At 44.0% G+C, this 27,429-nt stretch overlaps 1 protein-coding gene across 2 annotated transcripts in view; it reads right to left on the bottom strand.

The window, feature by feature from the left end:
* Positions 1–2,361: 2,361 nt before the first annotated feature.
* c23h12orf43 (chromosome 23 C12orf43 homolog) overlaps positions 2,362–27,429 on the bottom strand; it is a 48,912-nt gene continuing 23,844 nt past the window's right edge. Inside the window, exons 5-7 of one of the 2 annotated variants that reach the window (XM_068055203.1) lie at positions 20,218–20,282; positions 19,381–19,471; positions 2,362–4,835 (exon numbers count right to left, since the gene is read on the bottom strand). In XM_068055203.1, the coding sequence (XP_067911304.1) occupies positions 4,340–4,835; positions 19,381–19,471; positions 20,218–20,282 (652 nt within the window). In that variant the 3' untranslated portion in view covers positions 2,362–4,339. The remainder of the gene's footprint in view (positions 4,836–19,380; positions 19,472–20,217; positions 20,283–27,429) is intronic. The other variant, XM_068055204.1, reaches the window with a different exon arrangement.

Genomic DNA, 27,429 nt, shown 5'->3' with positions numbered 1-27,429 from the left:
AAGCATGTCCCTGTCAGACAGGGAAGGGATGGTCATGTGAGGGAACCGTGGTTGACAAGAGAGGTTGAGAGTCTTGTTAGGAAGAAGAAGGATGCGTATATAAAGTTGAGGAAAAAGGGCACAGGCATAGCTCTGGAGGGATACAAGATGGCCAGGAAGGATCTGAAGAAAGGGATTAGGAGAGCTAAGAGAGGGCATGAAAAATGCTTGGCGGGTAGGATAAAAGAAAACCCCAAGGCCTTTTACGCGTATGTCAGAAATATGAGGATGACTAGGGGGACCTTAGGTCCGGTCAAGGACAATAGCGGGAGACTGTGTGTTGAGCCGGAAGAGATAAGTGAGGTTTTGAATGAGTACTTCTCTTCGGTATTTACGAATGAGAAGGGGTGTATTACTGAAGAGGACGGTGGGAAGCAGACTGGTAAGCTCGAGGAAGTGCTCGTTAGGAGGGAAGATGTGTTGGGGTTTTTGAATAACTTGAAGATAGACAAGTCTCCCGGGCCTGACGGGGTATATCCAAGGATGTTATGGGAAGCAAGGGATGAAATTGCAGAGCCGCTGGCAATGATCTTTTCATCTTCTCTGCTGACGGGGGTGGTACCAGGTGATTGGAGGGTGGCAAATGTTGTGCCCCTGTTCAAGAAAGGGAATAGGAACAACCCTGGGAATTACAGGCCAGTTAGTCTTACTTCGGTGGTAGGCAAGTTGATGGAAAAGGTGCTGAGGGATAGGATTTCTGAGCATCTGGAAAGACACTGCTTGATTCGGGACAGTCAGCACGGTTTTGTGAGGGGTAGGTCTTGCCTCACAAGCCTGATTGAATTCTTTGAGCAGGTGACCAAGCAAGTGGATGAGGGTAAACCAGTGGATGTGGTGTACATGGATTTTAGTAAGGCATTTGATAAGGTCCCCCATGGTAGACTTATGGAGAAAGTCAGGAGGCATGGGATAGTGGGGAATGTGGCCAGTTGGATTAAGAATTGGCTAACTGATAGAAGGCAGAGAGTGGTCTTAGATGGTAAATACTCAGCCTGGAGCCCAGTTACCAGTGGCGTGCCGCAGGGATCAGTTCTGGGTCCTCTCCTGTTTGTGATTTTTATTAACGACTTGGATGAGGAAGTCGAAGGGTGGGTCAGTAAATTTGCAGATGATACAAAGGTTGGTGGAGTTGTGGATACCGAGGAGGGCTATTGTCGTCTGCAAAGGGACTTGGATAGGTTGCAGTGCTGGGCTGAAAAGTGGCAGATGGAGTTTAACCCTGAAAAGTGTGAGGTCGTCCATTTTGGAAGGACAAACATGAATGCAAAATACTGGGTTAACGGTAGGGTTCTTGGGCATGTGGAGGAGCAGAGAGACCTTGGGGTCTATGTGCATAGATCATTGAAAGTTGCAACTCAAGTGGATAGGGCTGTGAAGAAGGCATATGGGGTGTTAGCGTTCATTAGCAGAGGGATTGAATTTAAGAGCCGTGAGGTGATGATGCAGCTGTACAGGACCTTGGTAAGGCCTCATTTGGAGTACTGTGTGCAGTTCTGGTCGCCTCATTTTAGGAAGGATGTGGAAGCCTTGGAGAGGGTGCAGAGGAGATTTACCAGGATGTTGCCTGGAATGGAGAATAAGTCTTACGAGGAAAGGCTGAACATTCTAGGCCTCTTCTCATTAGAAAGGAGAAGGATGAGGGGTGACATGATAGAGGTTTATAAGATGATCAGGGGAATAGATAGGGTAGACAGTCAGAAACTTTTTCCCCGGGTGGAGCAAAGCGTTACAAGGGGTCATAAATTTAAGGTGAAGGGTGGGAGATATAAGGGGGATGTCAGGGGAAGGTTCTTTACCCAGAGAGTGGTCGAGGCATGGAATGCCTTGCCCGGGGAAGTTGTTGAGTCAGAAACTTTAGGGACTTTCAAAAGGCTTTTGGATAGGTATATGGATAAAGGAGAATGATGGGGTATAGATTAAATTGTCCTTGACAGAGGACAAAGGATCGGCACAACATTGTGGGCCGAAGGGCCTGTTCTGTGCTGTATGTTCTATGTTCTATATGTTCTATATTGTTGACATGCCTCAGTCCAGGTTCTTGGCTTAGATTTATCTATGCAGCATATACGCAGGTTTGACTCAAACTTCCTTTATTTTTCCCTCGGCCAGATGCAGTGTTTTTGTTTAAAAATCTTTCTCTTGCAACACTGCCCAATTGAGGAACCAATCTAGCAATCTGCTGTTAGGTTTATACTGATGCTGCATTGTATCAAGCCAAATGAGTGACCTAACCACTAACACCATTCTCTGAGGTTGTCCAGGTCAGTATTGCGATAGAAAGCTAACTAGCTAGTCAGCAATTGCATTATGAAATTCCTATTATGATCATTTTAACAAAGATGTTTGCCCATTTAAAATAAGGGGCTAGTAACGCCAGTAAAATACTAGACAAAGGCATTTTATATTAATGTATTTCAGCCCATTCTATACTAAAAGGGTAATTTATACATCAGCAGTATAACTGATACCAAGTGGGATGTTACCCGAATCACCTGAGAAGCCCCTGCTCAAAATGAGTGAATGTGGATAACTGATTCTGTTTTATACTACATTAAAAGACATTAGTTCAATGCAGACAATGATGACCTAATTAGACACACTGAGAGGCCCAGCTGGACTGGACAATTGGCCACTTTGGGTAAATTGCTTTTAACAATAGGCAATTTTTCTTTTCTATTTTTAAAAGGATCTTTAATAGTTAAAAGTAAAAGTGTTAAGCACTTTTGGCAGGTGCTGTGCATATACAATAACAGAACAACTGTTCTAGGGATGTTATTTTACCCAATGAACCATGAAGAACTTGCAGTAAGAGTCATAGGAAGATTGAATCATAGGAACAGGAGTTGGCTATTTAACCCCTCGAGCCGTTCAACGGCTGATCTCGACCTAACTCCATACACCTGCCTTTGCTCCATATCCCTTAATACCTTTGGCTAACAAAAATCTATGTTAACTTGAAAACTAAGAATTGATCTAGCATCATCTAGTTGGTACAGGGCAAAATCTTGCCTTCAGATAACTTATCAACGCTGATTTTCATTAGGTAATAAAACTATACCTTGACGGCTCAGTTCACTAAATACATTATATTTACAGCACAGAAACAGGCCATTTGGCCAAACTGGTGTTGATGTTGCACGTAGGCCTCCTCCCATCCTACTTTATCTACCCTATCAAAATGTCTGATAAACTTATCATATAAATATAGTCGAGTAAACCATACGGGGTGGGAGGTGTCAGCTAAGATCCATCATTCTGTGTTGACTCATTTGATCACAGGAACATACAGTAGAGAAGCTACAATTCACCTCAGCTGTCCTGGGCGAATGAGAAAATATAGATTTTTTTAAAAAGTAGTCAGGGTTCCTGCTCCCAATTGCTGTCCGTTTTCTCCTGCTGGAAAGGGCACATGTGGATGTTCAGTCGTGATTTTCAGGTTTAATTCTCCCATCGGTTGAATAACTCCCCTGATGCTCACTTTCTGGGATTAGTTTTGGAAGATTCACCAGAAAAAGCCAGTGTGTCAAAAATGACAAAGATTGTCATAGACACCATGTTAGGCACAGATCTGAGTGATTTTTCAGACAGCAACATGCCTTGGGAATCAAGAGAGTTTGGTGAACTAGTTGAATTTTGCTCTTGCAGTTTTGAATACCATCTAAACTCTTTGATGTGTTGCTGAAAAAATATTGCTATTTTATGCATTGGCTTACACATAAACACAAGAGTGTGGAAATGAACCCAAACATTGGTTAATAAGTGCAAACAAACCACCCAACATTTAGTTACTGAGATCTGAGTTAAAATGGACAAGTTTGTTTTAGAGAAAATAATAAATTCACTGCAGCATTTTCATCACATGGGTCCAAAATATTTTTTAAACTGTAGGAATTAAATAGAACAGTGAAAATACTCTTGAAACCCAAAGAAAATGAACTGGAATGGTTACAGTTCAAATATAAATCAAATCAAAGCAAGTCTACCAATGAATAAAGAATCTATTATCATTTCAGGTAGGTAAGTCGGAGATACACAGAGCAATGAGTTCTATTGTCAGAATTCCCTCCAGTGACAGTCCATTATACACAGTTCAGCTGAATCAGCCTAGCTGCTTTCCATTCAAAGACATTCCCCCAAAGGCGTAACGGCAGCATGCAGGAAATCAGTGCTTCCTCATCTCTTCTGAGTAACTGGCAAAATTAAAGTATACAAGAGGGAAAAAAATAGCTTGCAAAATGTCACTTGAAATAAACCCTGTCCTTTGAAAGATAACAAGAACCCGCAGAACTGCAGTGCCCTGTCACAACCCATCCGCTCCAGGAACTTTCTTTTTCTTTTTCTTTGTTTGATAAAGGTTCGGTTTAAAACTTCTGGATGCATGTTTGGCATTTTTGTGTTTCACTTTTTTCTTCTTGCTCCTTTCAAGGTCAGCCTGTTCCATTTCAAAGTATTCTTGTCCCACAGCAGTTCCATCCGTAAGTTCAGTTTGTTCCTGCACGCTCACCAGGACTTGGCACATCTGCTTTAATTTCTTTTTTGAGCTGGAGTCTAAGTTATCTTCCTTGGACACTCGCTCATCTCCTTTCCGATCACTGCCCCTGGCTAAATTATCCCCACCTTCCGCAGCCAGCTTTCTCTTCCTCTTCTTTTTCTTCCTCTTTCCTTTGTTTTCAGCCTCGATGGGGCCTTCGGCCTGGTTTGTCTCTGACTGCGTGCTGAGGATGAAACTTTGCTGGAGTATGTCACTGCTCGAGACCGCCGCTTCCTTCAATCGCTCCCACTCACTGTCCGAATCACTGTAATATTTGACACAGAATGGTTAAGGACTTGCAGTATGCACTCAATTGTAACAGAAATATAGTGAACTCTAGTAAACACAAAACTATGCACTCATTTTATGCATTTAGGACTGTTCCAAAGTCTAGTGATCTATACTCAGTTCAGTAATGTCTAAGGATCTGATACAGCTTTGAGCATTAGAAGATGACCAGGACTGTTATAAAGTCTTTTTTGGCAGGGAGGGGAAGAAAATTATAATTGTGTTTCTTCTATGCTGGCCTTCAATTATACAATTCTTCACAAGGAATGATCAAATGAAATGGAATTCTGGGTGGGACAATGGAAGTAAACGACTTTAACCATGCAAAATGTGGCCTCTCAGTTATGCAGGGGATCCACACGCACAGAGAAGATACCCAGGAATGGCATTTAGATAAACCAGTCTCTGTAGTGATGCTCCTCAAAGTTAAAGGACTATGAACGCCAATCACATGCACTGTCTCAGTGAAATAGTTATCTTATCTGCCTGAACAATAACAAATGAGGCAAGCGCAGGCACAGTAACCTTCAGTGAATGATTAACTATTTACCTGACCTTGTGCAATCCGAACTGATAAGAAGCAGCCTTGACAACAGATTCTGCTGCTCGACTCCTGGATTTAGTGCACACAGGTAGGGTGCTAGCTTGTGTCACAGACACCTGACAGGCATTTCAATGTTGCTATGTCTTTTTATATTGCAGGACTCTGTCCAATTGAAGCAATCAAAAATAAAAATTACTTCAAAGTAATTGTGACTAAGCTCTGGGTGTAGACTTTCTCATGGTGAGGAAGGTCCTTACAGGCCACTTACGGAAAAACAAACTCATGTTAAAATTGGTTCATTGAAAGTGTACTTGTCTGAGTCAGATGGTTTAAGGCCCACTCCAGAGAATTGAGTGCACAATCCAGGCTGACACTTTAGTCTAGCATTGAGGGAATGCTGTATGGTTGGAGAGGCCGTCTTTCGTATGGGACATTACACCAATGCTCCATTTGTGCTCGCAATGATCCCTAGAGTTGGGGAGTTCTTCCAGTATCCTGGCCACAATTTATCCCTCAACCAACAATACTAATCAGATTCTCTCAACCAACATTACTAATCAGATTATCTAACTCATTTATCTCATTGCTGTTTATGGGGCCATATAGTGTTGCAACCGAGGCGGGAGAAATGCACTGTCTTTCTTTAGTTCCACTTCTCCACAGGTCACAACATATATTTAAATGTTTACCCAATTACCAATACGGCCAATTATATACTGTATTTTTATTTCAGAATAAAATCCACCAACCAGGTTTCTTTAATAAGCAACAAAATTATCAATTTATTATAAAACAAGTTGTATTCAGTAAAGATGCAAAGCGTTAACACACAGATTGAAATACGAAAGTTCTCTTCTAACTTAGCCCAACACACCCACACAAACACACCCTGGTTAAGGAAAAAAATAAACAAGTTTTCTCTGCAGAGATCTTTTGACAAAAAAGACCAAAAAGAATACTTTGGCCAAAGTCAATTCTTGAAGGAAAAGGAGAAGATATGGAATGATATTAGTTGTTCCTTTATTCTGGCGTCCCAAGTACGTGTAGACGGCTATCACTGGGATCTTTCAGGAGCAGTTCTTTTCAGGTGACGTCTAGGATTAATTTGGCAGGCTTTCCAGGAGAAATGCGGCATCAGGGGTTTCAGTTATCATACACTGGATTTGCTGATAGGTGGAGAAAAGATGACCACCCCAACTGACTCAAACAGTATTCAAAATGGAATCAACCCTTGACCACCATAAATCTTGACATGTCACTTCTCTGTAAACAACTCCCTCTAGTCACCAAGGCTTTTGCTGTGACTTCCAGTAAATGTTTTTAAACAGAAAGCTCGAATCCTTCCTGTGACCTTTTAAAAAAAAACAAAGTCCAGCAACTATGGAATCACTTCAGTCCACATTTCTGCTATTTTAAAACATGAGTCCTCAAAAAATATTTTTAAAATGCATTGATCATAATGTGCATTATCCTGCATTACAACAGTAACCTCATTGGCTGTGAAATACTTTCAGATGTCCTGATGTCACAAAAGGCAAGAGTGCTCACTTATATTGTAATGCTGCCACTTCAGCCAGGGCAAGCATTCTTGGTTAAATCTGTGCAAGTCAACAGTACGATGTGTTATATCACTCATTGTCAATTAATTAGATTGCAAGTACTTGCCATGTGTGAAAAGTCAGCCAAATTCCTACCAGGGTGTTGTCACATCAATTAACACTTGGCTCGGATCTGCAATTTACAGGAGTGTTGGAGGCTATAGTGCCAACAACCTAAATGCAGCACTAATAGTCATTTCCATGGGTTTACTCTGTGAAAATCAACATTGAACATTACTGTTACAGAAAAAACTGGTCAGAAATTAGGAAATTCAAAGACTGCAAATGCAGTGCGTACTGCCACCTGTCAGTCAAACATACTTACTACAGTAAACTTTAGTTTCAGAGATATGAAGTTGAATAATTCAGTGTTAAAAAATAGTTAAAAAAAATATATTTATAGATCTCTACTCACCAACTACTAAGGGGAAGTGGCTTTCATGTAAACTAAAGCATAAAGACCTTGCCAGGTCTAACTTTTCATTATTCATCATCAGTTTCCTTGTTATATTTCAGCATTACTCACTGACTTTTTTGTCAAGTGCTAAAACCCCAAGTAGATTCTTGCTCCTGGGCCATCATCAGAACTGTTTCAGCATGTGGTAACAAGGTGCAGATGTGCTCCTGCTCCCACACAGCGCACTCCCAATTTCAATAATACCACTGGGGGCAGTTCCACATGAAGAGGAACAAAGAAAACTATAGGGCCAATAGCTCTTTGTTTTTTTATACAGGGTTTTCGTTCAACTTCTTGGAAGATAATTGGGAAAGCAGTTACTGGTCTTCTTTTGCTGGCGAGCAAAGGGAAAAAAAGGACAGAGGACGGAATTGTAGCGTAGATAATATTCTATGCCTGGACAGGCCCTGAATGAAGAGCTTGAGGAACAGAGCAGGAACTCTGGAGAAAGGCAGGTGGGCCGGGGGGGGTTGGAGGGTGAAACATGCTTGCTGCCACTTTCCCACCCTAAGGCCAGCAACATTATGCTAAACCTACATGTCACTGCTGGTAATCCAGCCCCCATCAAAGTGCTTTACACTTTCGCAGCAAGGAGGTTCTTTTGGATGCTGCCTCAACTTAAGCTTAACTCTGGTTCAGCAGCTCCTACAAGTTTGTTTCCTCAAACAGCTTTAAAACACATGCCTTTCAAACGGAGATATAATTGTGTTTCATAAAAGCAACACTAGCTGCTAATTTCATCTGTTTAGATCTCCTCGCATATAATAAACTTCAGGGTAAAGCCTGGCTCGGGTATAAAATTAAAACCTGACCCGGGCCCGACCCGACAACAGCCAACCTGAAAAGGGCCCGAGTCCTTTAATTTTTTTAAATGCCCAACCCGACCCGAACTCAATACATGTAGTCCAGATTAGTCGGGTATCAGACTTTACTGCAGAGTGTGGAGTCCGGACTGCACATTTCCCGCCTTGACGTCCTGAATGTTCATTTGAAGATTACTTCCCGGGGCAAGGCAGCACTGTCCACGTCCAGCCTGAGCCGACCCGAGCCCAAATGCTGGACCCAGAAGAGAGACCTGACCTGACCTGAACCCGACACATGTCGTCGGGTCTGGTCAGGTTCAGGTCAGGTAGCCACGCTTTACTTCAGGGTGTAGCAGTGGAATGACCATCTTTAGATGGTGGAACAGAGGTAGCAGGAATAAGCAAGAATCCAGTCAGAGAAATGAACAGAAACTAAAGAAAATAGAACATTTAAAGGGCTCCCAATCAGACAGTCTTTTTTTTTTATTTACTCCTCATCAACAGACTGCACTTTAGCTATGGGACAAACCTGTGAGGACCCTATTGTGGGCTCAGAGGTTAGTGGCTAAAAACAAGTGACTATCTAAGCTGATGGGGCGAACAGGTTTTCCTGATGTCATTGCATAGCTCCCTCTGGCAGCCCATTGAAAACTGCAGCTCTGCAGATATATCTGATGCAGACTTCATATTTTGTACAATGTCAAAGTAAATCACTGGATAATCAGGGCACAAATTTCTACTGCATCTAAAACATGTCATTATCCTCCCATCCCACATTCCTGAAAGCTACCAAATAATTAACACACATACACTTCACTTATTGATATGGCAAAGACAAGTTACAACCCACTTAAGAGTTTGATTTCTTTAACCCTAAATTCTATTGTAGCAAATGTTTGGCACAGACCTAGCTCAGCACTGCAGTGAATGAGGATTAAAAAATATGGCACACTGGGCTCCTGTTCTGGTCATTTTTAGTTTGGCAAAGAAATGTAACGGCAAACTAAAAGTAGCGGTATCACTGGTGTGGCAACTTTCATTAGGCAGCTTGAAACCTAGTAGTACACTACAGCAATGGGTACAGCTGACCCCAATGCGAGGGTTTCTGGTATCCCAACTTTTTCAATTTTAAGGTTACGTTTTTGAAGAGCATGGTGAAAACTGTTAGGGTATGCATAGCCAAGCTTTCAGAAATGCCACATTATAAATACGATTCTTCAATAGGATGCAACTTTAGGCCACAATGATCCAACTATCATGGGTTATTGTACTGGTGGTATGTGCCCAGACCAAAATTTTGGGGACGCATCATACTGATTCAGAGCAAGTATCCTATATACTGGGCATGTTATTCCCCTGTACCATACAGAAAAGAAAATTTGGCACCACTGCACTTCATGTGGCAAAATACCATTTCAATTTAAATTATTATTGAGTGCCACATGCTCAATACCAAGGAAACACTGGTCAAAAAATGTAAACAAAACCAGCTGCGTGATTTGTGACGATAGGTATACACAATAATACAGCTTGATGAGTACATTAAGAATGCACTACATTGCAGTGACACTGAAATCCAGCTTTGTTTTTGCTGTTTGTCTGAAGTCTCTGATGTGTTGCTGTTTTGCATTCCAGCACTAGAGAATTACACAGTGGCGGCGCAGTGGTTAGCACCGCAGCCTCACAGCTCCAGCAACCCAAGTTCGATTCTGGGTACTGCCTGTGCGGAGTTTGCAAGTTCCCCCTGTGACCGCGTGGGTTTTCGCCGGGTGCTCCAGTTTCCTCCCACAGCCAAAGACTTGCAGGTTGATAGGTAAATTGGCCATTATAAATTGCCCCTAGTATAGGTAGGTGGTAGGGAAATATAGGGACAAGTGGGGATGTGGTAGGAATATGGAATTAGTGTAGGATTAGTATAAATGGGTGGTTGATGGTCGGCACAGACTCGGTGGGCCGAAGGGCCTGTTTCAGTGCTGTATCTCTAAAAAAAAAAATTACTCATATTTAGTTCAATGGGAGGTGGCTTTCTTCACAGAAACTTATGTTTAAAGGAGCATGGAAATCTACTAGTAAAATAATACTGATCAATATTTACATGTAGTCTATGTAAACGGATTTAACTTCAGATAAAATAATTTTACATTTCATTTTTCACCCACAAGACCCCTCTGAGCCTGCATGATCTCCTTTTTGTGCCAAGAATGCAATAGGATGACATCAGCCAAGGAGATTCTCTTCATGGATCCGCTCATTGTTAGTTTCAGTGAAATTGTTCTGATCGGACATCATCTGTGGGCAGTTTATTAGGAACATTGGAACATAGGAGCAGAAGTAGGCCATTCAACCCATCAAGCCTGTTCTGCCATTCAATTAGATCATGGCTGATGATCTACCTCAACGCCACTTTCTTGCACTATCCCCATATCCCTTGATGTCATTGGTATCCAGATATCTATTGAATTCTGTCTTGAACATGCTCAATGATTGCGCTACCACACAATTAACTAATAAATACCAGGTGCCAAAATTCCAGCTATCAGCACTGAGACTTCCTCTGGAATTGTGTCACTTTTAACAGGTCTGTAGTTCCCCGTTTTCTCTCTCCCACCTTTCTTAAACAATGAGGTTGCATTTGCTACTTTCTAGTCTGCAGGAACTTTTCCAGAATCCATAGAATTTTGAAAGATAACCACCAATGCTTCTACTATCTATATAGCCACCTCCTTCAATACTCTGGATGTACCACATCTAGTCCAGGGGATTTATCAACCTTCAATCCAATTAATTTTTTTGAGTACTGCCTCTTTATTAATACTAATTTCTTTCAGTTCCTTATTTTCACAAGCCCCTTGGTTCACTAGTATTTCTGGGAGATTTTCTGTATCTTCCTCTGTAAAGACGACAGAATGTAATTGTTGAGTTTCTCCGCCATTTCCCTGCTCTCCATTATAAATCTCCAGTCTCCTCGTGCGATATCAGTCCCAGCTGAGCGCTTGCTAGGACATATAGGTCACAAGCAAATGCACAGTCTTGATTTTTATCTACAATGCATAAAAAGAATCTTTAAAAAAAAATGTAGAGTGGATTATCAGTCATAATGAAGGAGGATCCCTCTCTGCCTGCTGCACAAACAAAAGTTCAGCATTGCTCTTTCAACAGATGTTTTAAGCTAAATTCACGAACATAGGAACACGAGTAGGCCATTCAGCCCCTCAAACCTGTTCTGCCATACAGATCATGGCTGATCTGTACCTAAATCCCATCTGCTTATCATTGCCCTATATCCCTTGATACCTTGACCCAACAAAAATTTATCAATCTCAGTCTTGAAAAATTTCAATTGACCCAGCAACCACAGCCTTTTGGGGAAGAGAGTTCCAGATTTCCACTATTCTCCGTGTGAAAAATTACTTCCTGATTTCACTCCTAAATGTCCTAGCTAGTTTTAAGATTATGCCCCCTTGTTCTGGATTCCCCCACCAGAGGAAATAGTTTCTCTGTATCCCTTTATCATTTGAAACACTGCAACTAGATCATCCCTCAACTGTGTAAACTGAAGTGAAAACAAGTCAAGTTTATGCAACCTGTCCTCATAATTTAAGCCCTAGTATCACTCTGATGAATCTGCACCGTACTCCCACCAAGGCCAATACATCTTTCCTGAGATAAGGTGCAAAACTGAATACAGTACTCCAGATGGAGTCTGTCCAACACTCTGTACAACTGAAGTATCACTTTCTCACTTTTGAAAACTAACCCTGAGATAAAAGCCAACATTCCATTAGCCGCTTTGATTACTTTTGTACCTGTGCACTAGCTTTTAGTGATGTGTGTATCTGGACACCTAAATCTCTTTGCTCTTCCATAGCTTCTCCTCTCCTACCACTAAGAAAATATTGTGATTAATCTTTCTCAGATCTCACACTTTCCCACACTGAACTCCAGCTGCCTCCATACTGTTCCCATCCATACAACTTACTGTGCCTCCTAACTTGCGATTTTTTTTTAAAAACCTGACTTCAAATTCTCAAACAGAAATGGTGGAACTTGAACTCACATTCTCTGGATTACAGGTTTACTAACAGAACTACTACACTACCATGTTCCTACCTCCATTTTATTTAAAACAGAGTTGTCATGTTTTATTTTGCAAACAACACTTTGGTACACCTGACTCTTGCTGGTCCCCTGACCTGAATCTTTGGAAAAATTCTCCTGGATGATAAAAACTGCAGGTATTAGGATGGTGGCTAAAGGAGGTTCCACATGATTTTACCTCCTGAGTTTGACCAGGTCACCAATCTGTACTTTCATAGTTAACACCATTATCATCACTGATTCCCATGCATTCATTGACTGAGGATTGGAGGGGATGTGCTGGAGGATGTAGCCAAAATATATAAACACAGGATGTCCCTACATCAGGGGCCTTTCAGCACATATTGACTGCTCTCCTTATGTTAGATGTATTAGCATGAAAAATTTGAGCCCATTCTTCTCTCTAGATTATTTAGAGAAGGATTTTTTTCCATCATTACTTATTGTGTAAAATAATAAAACTATATTAGATTGTTAAATTTATCAGCCGACTGAGAAATATGCTTAAATTGTGTTGCTTTGGCCATGGCATTAGTTCTACCAGATATCTGTCTGTCACTGCCTCAGTTATTAACAAGGTGTTTCATAACTCTTTATTCTACCCTGTTCACCCTTTCCAAGCTTCTGATTTTGTAGTTATTTATTCTTTGATATGCCAGAGAATCCTGTTTTTAGTGATCCTGCTTATAGCAATTGTGCTTCAAATCTAACTTGTCAGAACTCATTTACATGGACTCTGGATTTCCCATTGGTTGTAATGTTCAGCTCAGCTTTTAAAGTGCTGTTGAGAAGTGTTCGATTCAAAGCTGAGCTGATTAATCGGCTATTTGAAGCATCAATGAGGGCCAAACTCAGCAGTACATTATAATCAGGCTACCTACTGCATGGTCAAACTGATAAACACAAGACCTAGTACCAATGTACTATTAATGCTTCTTTCTGGATACGCAAACACATCTCTTTCCTTGACATTGGTTGCCCGTTTTTTGTATGGTGAAATCCCAAGCAATGGCCTCTTCATCACCCTGAATCACACTGATGCTAGTCACGCATGAATCTTTAATTATAATTGTGATCCAGCCGAATTGATTTTAATTATCACTACAGGGCAGCTCCAAGGTAACATGCTGTCTTCATTAACCCACACTTGTGCAGGGCTGTGAATGAATGCAGACCAATTATTCCTCAAGATTGGCTTATTCTTCTGATGTAATAATAGGCTGCTTGCATCGACTTTGCTTCTGAGCAGGAAACATCAGTGAAACCTCCAGAGTCTTCACAGTATTTAGTTAATGCTTCAGTTGCAACAGGCCACAGGAAAAAAGACTTAAGCCAACAAATTTAATCTTATGTTAATACAGCTCTTGTGTGATAGTCTTAATTTATCATTTTAAGAGTCCTTACCACCAGCACAACCGATGACAGGCCTGTAATCATCAGTACTTCGCCTTAGTGTTAGATGGCTCAAACTTTATTTCCCATGTATAAGCCAGGTTTGGAGAATATAATCTCTATGTTATCCCTCAATTCAAGTGGACATACCATATCGAAACTCATCTACAAAGACTCATAGACCGTCTCTCCCATGCCTGTAACTTGACTATAAGCATCAAGAAAACCATGGTCATAAGAGGTGTTGCATCTCTGCCCCTGATCACACTAAATAACACCCCACTGGAAATGGTTAGCAAATTCTGCTATCTTGGGTCCACAGTGACTGGCAATCTGTACCTTGATGCAGAGCTCGATACACGCATAGGGAAAGTAGCTTCCACCTTTGGCCGACTCGCAAAACGCACGTGGGACAACACAAAGCTGACCCTTAGGACCAAGCTGATGGTTGATAAGGCCTGTGTTCTCAGCACCTTGTTGTATGGCAGTGAAACATGGATGACTCACAGCTACCAGGAAAAGACGCTCAATAATTTCCATCTTCGCTGTCTGCTGCATATTATGGATATACCCTGGTAGGACAAAATCACAAATGCGGCAGTCCTCTCAAAGACAGATATCCCCACCAGCCTCCTCATCCAAACGATCATCCTCCACCATTTCCAGCGTGATGCCAAAACCAAACGCATCCTCCCCTCCCATCCCGTTAGCATTCCGAAGGGATCGTTCCCTCTGTGACACCCTGGTCCACTCCTCCATTACCCCCAACACCTGTCCCCTTCTCACGGCACCGTCCCATGCAATCGCAGGAGGTGTAAAACCTGCCCTTTCACCTCCTCTCTTCTCACTATCCAAGGCCCCAAACACTCCTTTCAGCTGAAGCAGCGATTTACTTGTACTTCTTTCAATGTAGTATACTGTATTCGCTGCTCACAATGTGGTCTCCTCTACAGTGGGGAGACCAAACGCAGATTGGGTGACTACTTTGCGGAACACCTCCATTCAGTCCAAAAGCATGACCCCGAACTTCCAGTTGCTTGCCATTTCAACGCACCCCTCTGCTCTCATGCCCACATCTCTGTCCTGGGCTTGTTGCAGTGTTCCAGCGAGCATCAATGCAAGCTCGAGGAATAGCACCTCATTTACCAATTAGGCACGCTACAGCCTGCCGGACTGAACATTGAGTTCAATAATTTCAGAGCATGACGGGCCCCCTTTTCTATTTTCAGTTTTTTTTTATTTTTTATTTGCTTATTTTATTTTAGTTTGTTTCATCATTCATTTTTTTTTACCATGTTCCTGCCCACTGTTTTTTTTTCATGTTTGTGCTTTGGGCCAGGGCTGTTCATTTTTCTGTCCATTAACATCCTCTCTGCACTAACGCTTTGTCTTTCAGCAGATCATTAACATACAGTTTGCCTTTGCTCCATGACCTTCTGGTCAGTTATTCTCTGTCACCCTATCCTATCAACACCTTCCCTTTTGTTATCTCTTGCCCCACCCCCGCTTTATTTGCTTAAAATCTATTATATTTCTAACCTCTGCCATTTCTGATGAAAGGTCACTGACCTGAAACATTAACTCTGCTTCTCTCTCCACAGATGCTGCCAGACCTGCTGAGTATTTCCAGCATTTCTTGTTTTTATATCAAATATCCCAAGTGTGTTGGCACTAATCAAACAGACGCGGCTTCAGTGGATCGGACAAGTCCGCAGGATGGAAGATGGTCGCAAACCCAAGGACCTTCTGTATGGTGAGGTAGCCGGGGTCTGACGACCAGTGGGGCGTTCAAAGCTCCACTACAAGGATACTTGCAAGTGTGAGAGGAAGGCCCTAAATGTTGACTATCGCATCTGGGAGTCACTAGCTGGTGAAAGAGGGAAATGGCGACACATCCTGTGGACGGGTGTGCACTACCGCGACAACCAGTTGCTACAGCAGCCTGGCAACAGGCACCGACGTCAAAAACAACAACTCACAGCATCACTTGGCAGCTTTGCGTTTGGCACTTGGGCCAGAACCTACCTCTCAATGATTGGCCTTCACAGGCATCAGCAAAGGTACACCAAGAGAAGACACCCCACCTAAATGGATTGTTTGCTGCATGCCCATCATCTTTCGTAGATGGAAGGATGCCAACCAACTTATATCACACGCCAAACCTTAGGTCTTTCACTCCAGGAACAAATAATTGGCATAATGGCTACTCCCTGTATAAAACTGATAATTTCGAGTGTGGGCTTTATTAAATCATCCAATATTACGACCCAATAGAACTTAAATAGCACTAAACACTTCATAACTAATATATATCCTTTAGTTTTACCTGTGTCAGCTGTGGCTCAGTTGGTAGCACTCTTGCCTTTGAGTCAGAAGATTGTGAGTTTAAGTCCTACACCAGGACTTGAGCACAATATCTAGGCTGATACTCCAGTGCAATACTGAGGGAGTGCTGCACTGTTGGAGGTGCCATCTTTCGCATGAGACATTAAACTGAGGTCCTGTCTGCTCTCTCAGGTGGATGTAAAAGATCCCATGGCACTGTTTCGAAGAAGTGCAGGGGAGCTATCCCCAGTGTCCCGACCAATATTTATCACAATCAATATCACAAAATCAGATTATTTAGTCCTTATCACATTGCTGTTTGTGGGAGCTTGCTTTGCGCAAATTGCTTGCTGTGTTTCCTACACGACAAAAGTGAGAACACTTCAAAAAGTACTCCATTATCTGTAAAGCACTTTGGGATGTCCAGTAGTCACGAAAGGCACTATATAAATGCAAGACTTTTTTTCTTTTGATGGCCTATTGCCAGCAGAGGGACCTCTGCTTAATTGAAGAGAATTTGGTGTCAATCATGGCTCAGTGGTAACACTCCCGCCTCCGAGTCAAAAAGTCATGAGTTTAAGCCCCACTCCAGAGACTTGAACAAATAATCTTGACTAACAATTCAGTGCAGTACTGAGGGAGTGCTGCATTCTCAGAGATTTCTTCTTTTTCAAACCGAGGCCCCGTTTGCCCTCTCGGGTAGACGTATAAGATCCCACGGCAATATCTGAAGAAGAGCCTGGGAATTCACCCGGTGTCATGACCAACTGACCTCATCAACACCTAAATCAGGAAATGGTAGCATAGTTACTAGTCTAATAATCCAGAGGTCTGGACTAATGATTTGGCAACATGAGTTCAAATCCCATCTCAGCAGCTGGGGAATTTAAATTCAGTTAATTAAATAAATTTGGAATTAAAGTATCAGTAATGGTGACCATGTAACTGCTGGATTGTTGTAAAAACCCATCTGGTTCACTAATGTCCTTTAGGGATATCTGCCGTCCTTACAGTCACACCACACAAGTGCCAGGCATTGATCATCTCCAATAAGAGAGAATCTAACAACCTTGCTTTGACATGCAACAGCATTACCAGCGCTGAATTCCCCACTATCAACATCCTGGGGGTTACAATTGACCAGAAACTTAACTGGAACAGCCATATAAATACTGTGGCTACTAGAGCAGGTCAGAAGCTGGATATTCTGTGACAAGTAACTCAACTCCTGAATCCACCAAAGCCTTTCCACCATCTACAAGGCACAAGTCAGGAGTGTGATGGAATACGCTCCACTTGCATGGATGAGTACAACTCCAGAAACACTCAAGAAGCTGAACACCATCCAGGAAAAAGCAGCCTGCTTGACTGCCACCCCATCCACCACCTTTAATATTCACTCCCTCCACCACTGGCGCACAGTGGCAGCAGTGTGTACCATCTACAAAACACATTGCAGCAACTTGGCAAAGAATCCTTTGACAACACCTTCCAAACCCATCACCTCTACCACCTGGAAGAACAAGGGCAGCAGGTAAATGGGAACAACACCAGCTGCAAGCTCCCCTCCAAGTCACATACCAGCCTGACTTGAAAAGACATTGCCACTCTTCCACTGTCACTGGGTCAAAAATCTGCAACTCCCTAACACCAATGTGGGTGTAACTATACCATATGGACCTCATCAACATCTAAATCAGGAAATGGTAGCATAGTTACCAATGTGCCATCAGGAATGGGCATAAATGTTGGTCTTGATAGCGATGCTCACATCCCATGATCGAATTTTTAAAAAACAGTCTAGCCTGTATGTAACCCACACCAATGTGATTGACTCTTAACTACCCTCTGAAGTGGCTCTGCAAGCCACTCAGCTGTATACAAAAAGGCAGCTCAATGGAAATTAGGGATGGGCAATAAATGCTGGACTTGTCAGCAACGCTCACATCCCAAAGAAGAATAAAAATAAACTGGTCATCGATCTCATTACTGTTTGTTTGAGCTTGCTGTGTGCAATATTGACTGTCGCATTTCTTACATTACAACAGTGACGACACTTCAAAAGTACTCCATTAGTTGTAAAGCGCTTTGGAACATTCTGATGTCCTGGAAAAAGCATTGTATAGTTGAATGTCTGTCTTTCTATCTTGTTCATCATTAACTATTTCCAAATGAGAATTACATTTCACAGTAATGCCAGCAGCAGGGCTGCAAGAGTTTTGAAACTTCATCCACTCACTTTGAAACAGAAAGATTCTGTTTTTGAGGGTCACATTTCAATTTACTTCAGACTGTCCTCAGACCTTCCCCGACCTCATCCTCTGTCCCAATTTTCTGTTCTCTCACACTGATGAATCTTAAAAGCACAAAATACTGGCACTAAGCAGCACATGGGTGGCAGCCAGCATTGCTATACAATGCTCTTCAAAAAGCCAGGCAGCTTGCAATCAAATGATGACACCACAAGCCTTGGATAACCGATCACGAACAAACAAAAGCAGATAAGTCAGTTCACTTTAGGTTTCCCTTGGGTTTCCTTAAATTGATGTGGGTCACAAGAATGTTTAGGACAGAAAATTGCCAATGGGCCCACAAAAAGTCATTTTTCATCAACCAAACCCATCTTCTCAATCCAGAAAACATGGCTGGTGTAAAATTTGCATCATGGGTTATTTATGGCTAAATGAGTTCATAAAGCACTTACAATTTCACTACATATAGCAGAAATTGGAATTCACCCCCAAGTGTACCTGCTATATAGCCACTGCCGTCTATTTGGTGTAGGTACACCCACAGTGCTGTTAGGGAGGTGATTTAATGCAGTAAAATCCACTCTCCTGGTAAACTATTTCACAAGCTTATTCCTCTTTGGATGAAAATGTTCTGTCTGACAACAAACCTGCACTGCTGTGCAAATTAACTATTTTTGAACTATCTCCTCTCCTCTTGAGCAAATTCAACCGTGATATTATCCTGCATCTCCAAGGTTTGTCGACTAGTAATAAAAAATCCTCTCCCCCTCTCAGCCCCCACCCCCAGGGCAACCCAAACTATTGTTGGCCAAAGGATGTTGCAAGCTTGGATACACGTGCCAATGGTCCAACTACATTGTGTTTCAATGTGCTGCCCAGAAAGAAGACCTTGCAGTGTTAAATCACAGATATCTGGCTGAAGGCAGAATTAACTACAAACGTTCACTGTCTATCATTTTCTATTCAGTTCCCTTTTTGCAAATTTACCAAAAAACCAATATGGTTTTGAAATCTCTAACAAAAGCGACAAATCTATTGTAATTCAGACATTACCTTGAACTTGGTGGAGGCTTCCATTTAACTGGAGGTGAGGGTTCTACTTTCCCATGATCCCCTGGTACAGATGTAGAAAATAAACGAAAACCTGCAAAATAAAGGATTCTTAAAATGGGGCCCAAAAAATCTTCAAAAAATTAATCCAATGTAGATCACTGAGGTGAAGGTCTATTTCAGCTGGTTCTAAGATTTGAACATGAAGTTTCAACAGATATAATTCAGTCCCTATTCAGCATGAATTGTCAAACCTCATTCGTGAGAGGCTTGGGATGGATGGCATGGGAAATGCAACCATGTCACACTGGAACAATAGGATTTGGCATAAGGGATGGGCTGAGGCACATTATTGGGACAGAACAGTGGGAGCTATTCTCTGCTTACTATATCTGCCCTTGGTGACACTCAGTACTGGAAAGGGAAAATGTCCCATTTCCCAACCTTAAAGTCTCTCACCAGGAGTATAAAATTCACCATTTTTTTTTAGAAACAACAACAGTGATACAACGGCTTCCATCTAGTTCAAGTAAATGTCCAACTTAAGATATGAATTATCACTGTTTGCAGTCTGGTCCTCATTCTGAAAATGACCACATGCTCTAATTACACAAAGTGCGAATTTAATATTCATCATCACTGCAATGTCTTGCAATATGTTTACCTAAAAATATAGGTTATGTTGAGGCTACATGACAACAGCTTGTTAATATAACACCTTTAAAAACATAAGAAATAGGAGCAGGAGTAGGCTATCCCTTTGCACCTGCTCCACCGTTCAGTGCAATCATGGTTGATCTACCTCAATTCTGTACTGTAAACAGGAGATAAACAAATTACCTTCATCATCACCATCCTCTACTTGCTGCTGTGGAAAGCGCCCAGAACTGTCAACAGTTATGACACTGAAAAATAAAACAGGCTGCTATTAAAGGTATTGAAGATAATTGAATTGCACCTCTGTATTCATATAAACAACTAGCTTATATTTAGTTCAAGGCAATGTCCAATTTAAGATAGACTATGAATTATCACTGTTTGCAGTCTGGTCTTCATTGAAAGCGTTACTCGTTCTCATTATGAAAAAGACCATATGCTCTAATTATACAAAGTGTGAATTTAATATTCATCATGACTGCAATGTCTTGCAAGCAGGGCACAAAAAGGAACTACTGGTCCCCATGTTATCGACAGTTGCCTCTGATGAATCCAGTATCACAAACAGAAACTATGGCTGGAATATTAAAGGCTTCTCTGAAACCTACAGATGTTATGTGCAAGTATTATTGTACTTGTCCTCTTACAGTTTTACACCCAAGAGCTGTCAGTCACAGTTGAGGAAGCTGTTCATTGGATGCAACACTGCACAGAAACAGGATATTCAAACACAAGGCAGAACAATGAGCACTGTCCTCCCCAGTCGCGTGGAATTTAAGATGCTGTTAAAGTGTTTTTTAGTTCAAATAATTTATTTTCAGCAGTCAGTAAAAGGTTAATCATTTTAACACCTTGGTTTGGTACAGCTGCGTTCCTGATGGATATTCGGCTACTTGTTATGATACATTCCAGTGACTGCACATTACCATTTTTGGTTGTATTCTAAATTGATTTCTAAAGCAAACACATTTGTGCCTTTCTTTCAGACTGACTGCCTTTCATTTCAAAACTTCATGAATGAAGGCAGTCTCCATTTTAGCCCCAACTATTTTTAAACCACACAGAATTAAGGACTAAAATTCCTATTTGTCACACAAGCTTGTAAGGGATGCTTTATGAAAAAAATCTGCGCATTTACTTTTTTTTTTATTCATTCATGGGATGTGGGCGTCACTGCCCAGGCCAGCATTGATTGCCCACCCCGAATTGCCCGCGAGAAGGTGGTGGTGAGCTGCCTTCTTATTGAACCGTTGCAGTCCATGTGTGGTAGGTACACCCACAAAAGTGTAGGGTGTTGGGAAGGGAGTTCCTGGCTTTTGACCCAGCGACAGTGAAGGAACGGCGATATAGTTCCAAGTCAGGATGGTGTGTGACTTGGAGGGGAACTTGCAGGTGGTGGTGTTCCCATGCATTTGCTGCCCTTGTCCTTCTAGTTGGTAGAGGTCCCAGGTTTGGAAGGTGCTGTCTAAGGAGCCTTGGTGCGTTGCTGCAGTGCATCTTGTAGATGGTACACACTGCTGCCACTGTGCGTGGAGGGAGTGAATGTTTGTAGATGGGGTGCCAATCAAGCGGGCTGCTTTGTCCTGGATGGTTTCGAGCTTCTTGAGTGTTGTTGGAGCTGCACCCATCCAGGCAAATGGAGAGTATTCCATCACACTCCTGACTTGTGCCTTGTAGATGGTGGACAGGCTTTGGGTAGTCAGGAGGTGAGTTACTCGCCGCAGGATTCCTAGCCTCTGACCTGCTCTTCTAGCCACGGTATTTATATGGCTACTCCAGTTCAGCTTCTGGTCAATGGTAACCCCTAGGATGTTGATAGTGGGGGATTCAGCAATGGTAATGCCATTGAATGTCATGGGGAGACGGTCAGATTCTCTCTTGTTGGAGATGGTCATTGCCTGGCACTTGTGCGGTGCGAATGTTACTTGCCACTTATCAGCCCAAGCCTGGATATTGTCCAGGTCTTGCTGCATTTCTACACGGGCTACTTCAGTATCTGAGGAGTCGCCAATGGTGCTGAACATTGTGCAATCATCAGCGAACATCCCCACTTCTGACCTTACGATTGAAGGAAGGTCATTGATGAAGCAGCTGAAGATGGTTGTGCCTAGGATACTACTCTGAGGAACCCCTGCAGTGATGTCCTGGAGCTGAGATGATTGACCTCCAACAACCACAACCATCTTCCTTTGCGCTAGGTACGACTCTAACCAGCGGAGGGTTCTCCCCTGATTCCCATTGACCTCAGTTTTGCTAGGGCTTCTTGATGCCATACTCGGTCAAATGCTGCCTTGATGTCAAGGGCAGTCACTCTCACCTCACCTCTTGAGTTCAGCTCTTTTGTCCATGTTTGAACCAAGGCCCCTTTAAGGTTCAAAATGGCAAACTGGACTTTTTGATGGTTTTTTTGAGCGGAGAGTGGATTTGTTTTTGGGTGAGAAGACACAAAAATCACAGAACGGTTACAGCACAGGAGGCGGCGATTCAGCCCGTCGTGTCTGTGCCTGCTCTCTGCAACAGCAATTTAACTAGTCCCACACCCCCATCCTTTCCCCATAGCCTTGCATTTTTTTCTCTTCAGGTGTTTATCCAATTCTATTTTGAAGGCAACGATTGTATCTGGCACCACCACACTCAGTGCATTCCAGATTCTAATCACTCGCCACATAAAAAAGATCAAAGTGATTGATGACAACGCTACGTCATCAGGATGCGCCGCGGTGCGCACATGCGCACACGGTCTCGGGCCCATTGCGCATGCGCTGCTGTCCGGATTGCCAGGACCAGTTTGCGCATGCGCAGACGATGTCATCGCGTAACGTCATCTTCCTCGGGGAACACGCCAGGTTGGCCTCTGCGCATGCGCAAACTGGTCCTGGCAATCCGGACCGCAGCGCATGCGCAGAGGGCCTGAGACCGTGTGCGCATGTGCGTCAATCTTCCGAAAGCTTCGGCGCAAGTTTTTGAAAATGGAAGGAGGAGAGGTTTCGTCGGGCATTTTATCTCAATTATTTAGTCATTTTGGACATTTGCTTCATTTTTATTAGACAGAGGAGATTGTTCCAAGGTAAGTTGCTCTGAAAATATTTACATTGTCTGGGGCACCGCATGTGCTCAAGGGAGGGAAGGGAGGAGGGAAGGGAGGGGGGAAGGGAGGGGGGAAAGGAGGGAAGGGAGGGAAGAGAGGGAAGGGAGGGAAGGGAGGGTGGAAGAGAGGGAAGGGAGGGGGGAAGGGAGGGGGGAAGGGAGGGGGGAAGGGAGGGGGGAAGGGAGGGGGGAAGGGAGGGGGGAAGGGAAGGGAGGGGGGAAAGGAAGGGAGGGGGAAAGGAAGGGAGGGGGGAAAGGAAGGGAGGGGGGGAAAGGAAGGGAGGGGGGAAAGGAGGGAAGGGAGGGAGGGACGGGGGGGAAGGGAGGGAGGTCGGGAGGGAGGGGGGGAAGGGAGGTGGGAAGGGAGGTCGGGGGGGGAGGTGGGAAGGGAGGTCGGGGGGAAGGGAGGTTGGGGGGGAGGGGGGAGCAGCGGAGCGGAAGGGGAGTGCCTTTTTTCTGTGCATGCGCCATAAACAGAAGGACTGGCTGATGAGATGGAGCCAATTAATTTGCCCAACAATTGCCCGGAAGCACCTTCGGATGGAGGTGGCCATGCGCTGGACATCAGTCGCGTGCCACAATCCATGGATCCTGAGCGTTTCACCCCCCGGCCTAATGATCTGATGGACCATACATACGCCTGCCTGTTCAAAGCTCCACTTCCCCCACCTGCGGTACCCTCTCCTTGCTGTTCAGTTACACAGTCACCTGTTCCTGCACCCATCCAAGCAGTGCACATGGACACACAGCCACATGTTTCCCCATCCGCCCTTGAAACAACCATGCAGAGCCTTGTGAGACTCCGCAATTGCCAGCTGCTGCCTGTCAAGCAGAGAAGGCGTCCAAATGGGTCAAGCACTTGGGGAACATTCAGCAAGAAGAGACTGAGCACTAAAAGAAACAAGCATGCCATGTCCAGTGGTAGCACAAATGTGAATGCTCTTGCTGCGTACACAACTGGTGAGGTGGGAGTGCAGCCACACCGTTCTCCATCCTCAGTGTTGCTTTAAGGCAAAGGTAGATAAGAGTGAAAGAAATGGAAGATGATGCTGATAGTAGTAGGCAGGATTAAATGGGAATGGATGGGAAGACGCACGAGTAGCATAACCACTAGCAGGGAACAGCTGGGCTAAATGGCCTGCTTTATGTTCATAGTCCAAAAGAAATGTGCTTCTTTTTCCAGCACCCTCACATCATTCATGTTTTCCCTGAGAGCAGCATTGAACCATCACGAGATAGGGGCAGTTACATCATCCTGACCCCTACAGCTGAGGTGGGTACTAAGTGATTCATTGGCCTATACTGCAGAGCATAAAGCATGCGCAACAGTGCTTTCATTGGAGGGAGGGAAGCTCTGACACTGATGTTCTTTCATTATTTCCTTTCATGTAAAATGTGCCCTTGAGAAAACAATCCTTGACACTTAAGGACGGCATTCCAGCAAAGGAGGCAGTGCAGGAGAGGACGCAAGGATGTGCTGATTCCTGCATCTGAGGTGGGTAATAAGTGCTTCATTGGCGACGTTATCAATTGGTGCCTTCACTGCAGAACTTAAAAAGGTGTGCGCAACAGTAATTTCAGTGGATGGAGGGAGGCAAGCTCTGACTCTGATTTGCTTTTCTTCTTTTCATGTAAAACATGCCGTCGAGAAAACAATCCTCGAGACTTATGGTCAGCATTCAAGCAACGAAGGCAACTGGATCATGCTGCGGAGCTCATCACGATGTGGAAAGGAACATTGCATTTATGGATGAATTGGGAATGCACATTGGGATGCGCTTGGGGAACATTCACCAAGAATAGACTGAGCTCAGACTCTTGTGACTTTGCCTTCTTCACATGGACAATACAGTAGTGGAATAGAGAGCCAAGCGTTCATTCACCACAAGGCTCTCCAGGAACAATCTCTTTAGCTGTGCATAGCAGAGACTCGGCCTGTCTGTCTAACGGGAATGCTGGACACAACACTCATGTATCCATGCACAGCAGTTCCTCGGATACTTAGACTTAATAACTTAATAACCTTCAATAATTAAACCCAGAATTGTTGAGGTTTTGTTTTGCATGCTATTTCCCCGACTTTGCAACTGCACTTCAGATATTCAACTATGGTGGAGGGGTGGAGGTAGGGGGGTAGAGGGAGGGGTGGGTGAAGAGGGGGAGGGGTGGGGAGAGCGGGGAGGGGTGGGGAGAGGGAGCATGCAAAATGCAGGGACCAGACAGTTGCAATGCCTGAAGTACTGTAGAGAAGTAGAGAAAGCAACTGGATTGGGCATCCGCAGCTGGAGGGAACGGCTGAATGGAGAGGGCCGGAAGCGAGAGGCCGTAGAGAGCCGCGGGGAGCGAGCGTGCGAAGACCTCGGTGTCGCTGGGTCCAGGGACTGGCCGGTAAGTCTTTTGCTGTTGCGTTTATGGCACCCCACTCTCTCCCCTTCCTCCTTCTCCCTCCCCCCCTCCCTCTCCCACTTTCTCCCCCCCTCCCTCTCCCTCTTTCTCCCCCCCCTCCCTCCCCCCTCCCTCTTTCTACCCCCTCTCCCTCTTTCTCCCCCCTCTCCCTCTCCCTCTTTCTCCCCACCCTCCCTCTCCCTCTTTCTCCCCGCCCCTCTCCCTCTCCCCCTCCCCTCCCTCTTTCTCCCTCCCTCCCCCCTCCATCTTTCTCCCCCCTCCCCCTTTCTCCCCCCCTCCCTCTTTCACCCCTCCTCCCTCTCCCTCCCTCCCCCTCCCCCTCTCCCTCCTCCCTCTCCCTCCCCCTCTCCCTCTCCCTCCCCCCCTCTCCCTTTCCCTCCCCCCCTCTCCCTCACCCTCCCCCCCTCTCCCTCCTCCCTCTCCCTCCCCCCCTTTCCCTTTCCCTCCCCCCCTCTCCCTCTCCCTCCCCCACCCTCTCCCTCCCCCCCTCTTTCTCCTCCCCTCTTTCTCTCCCTCCCCCCCCCGGCACCACTACCGCTGGTCTCCCCGCGTTGCTCTCCCCGGCCATTGTATTCTGCCACATGTTTGTTAGGTTTCATCTCTGTGATTCTTTGAGCAGCGCCATCTTTAGTCCTGGCAGCTGCTACAGTCGCAAGCTGTGACGTTTTCGTGGCACATGCTGTATTTGCGCATGTGCCAAAACAGCGCCACCTACCGATCGCGTTGTCAACAATTGCGGTCAAAAAAGATTTTCCTCACATCACCGTTGATTCTTTTGCCAATACCTTAAATCTGTGACTGCTGGTTTTCGACCCTTCTGCCAATGGGAACAGTTTCTCTCCACCTATGCAGTCCAGACCCGTCATGATTTTGAACACCTCTATCGAATCTCCTCTCAATCTTCTATTGTCTAAGGAGAACAACCTCAGCTTCTCTAGTCTATCCAAGTAACTGAAGTCCCTCATCCCGGGAGCTATTATTGTAAATCTTTTCTGCACCCTCTCCAAAGACTTCCGAAAGTGCGGTGCTCAGATTTTGATACAACTCTTGAGGCTGAACCAGTGTTTTATAAAGGCTCATCATAGCTTCCTTGCTTTTGTACTCTATGCATTTACATATAAAGCCCAGGACCCTGTATGCCTTCTTAAACACTTTGCCTTCTTAATCACTTTGTCAACGTGTCCTACCACCATCAATGATTTGTGCACATATACCCCCAGGTCCCTCTGCTCCTGCACCCTTTATTTTATATTGCTGTCCCTCATTCTTCCTACCAAAATGTACCACTTCACACTTCTCTGCATTAAATTTTATCTGCCCATTCCACCAGCCTGTCTATGTCCTCTTGAAGTCTATCACTGCCCACCTCACAGTTCACAATATTTCCAAGATTTGTCATCTGAAAAGTTTTCAATTTTGCCACGCACACCCAAGTCTAGGTTATTAATAAATATCAAGGAAAGCAGTGGTCCTGGTACTGACCCCTGGGGAACTGAACTGTATACCTGCCTCCAGTCCAGAAAACAACCATTCACCAGTGCCCTTTGGTTCCTATCACTCAGCCAACTTCATATACATGCTACCACTGTTCCTTTTATTCCATGGTCTTCAACTTTGCTGGCAAGCCTGTTATGTGACACTTTATTGAACGCCTTTTGGAAGTCCATTTGCACCACATCAACCGCATTACCCTCATCAACCCTCTGTTATCTCGTTAAAAAACCCAATCGAGTTAGTGAAACATGATTTGCCTTTAACAAATCCATGCTGCCTTTCCTTAATTAATCCACAGCTGCCCAAGTGATTATTTATTTTGTCCTGGATTATCAGGTGGAGGAATCTTGCCATAATAAGGGGTTATATGGTTAAAAAGTTACTTTTCTTCGCATTAGGATTAAAAAA

The sequence above is a fragment of the Heterodontus francisci genome, chromosome 23 (genome assembly GCF_036365525.1).
Source record: "Heterodontus francisci isolate sHetFra1 chromosome 23, sHetFra1.hap1, whole genome shotgun sequence".
In the NCBI taxonomy this organism is placed as follows: Eukaryota; Metazoa; Chordata; class Chondrichthyes; order Heterodontiformes; family Heterodontidae; genus Heterodontus; species Heterodontus francisci.
Note: the sequence above shows the minus strand (reverse complement) of the source record. Positions and strands in the feature narration are given on the sequence as shown.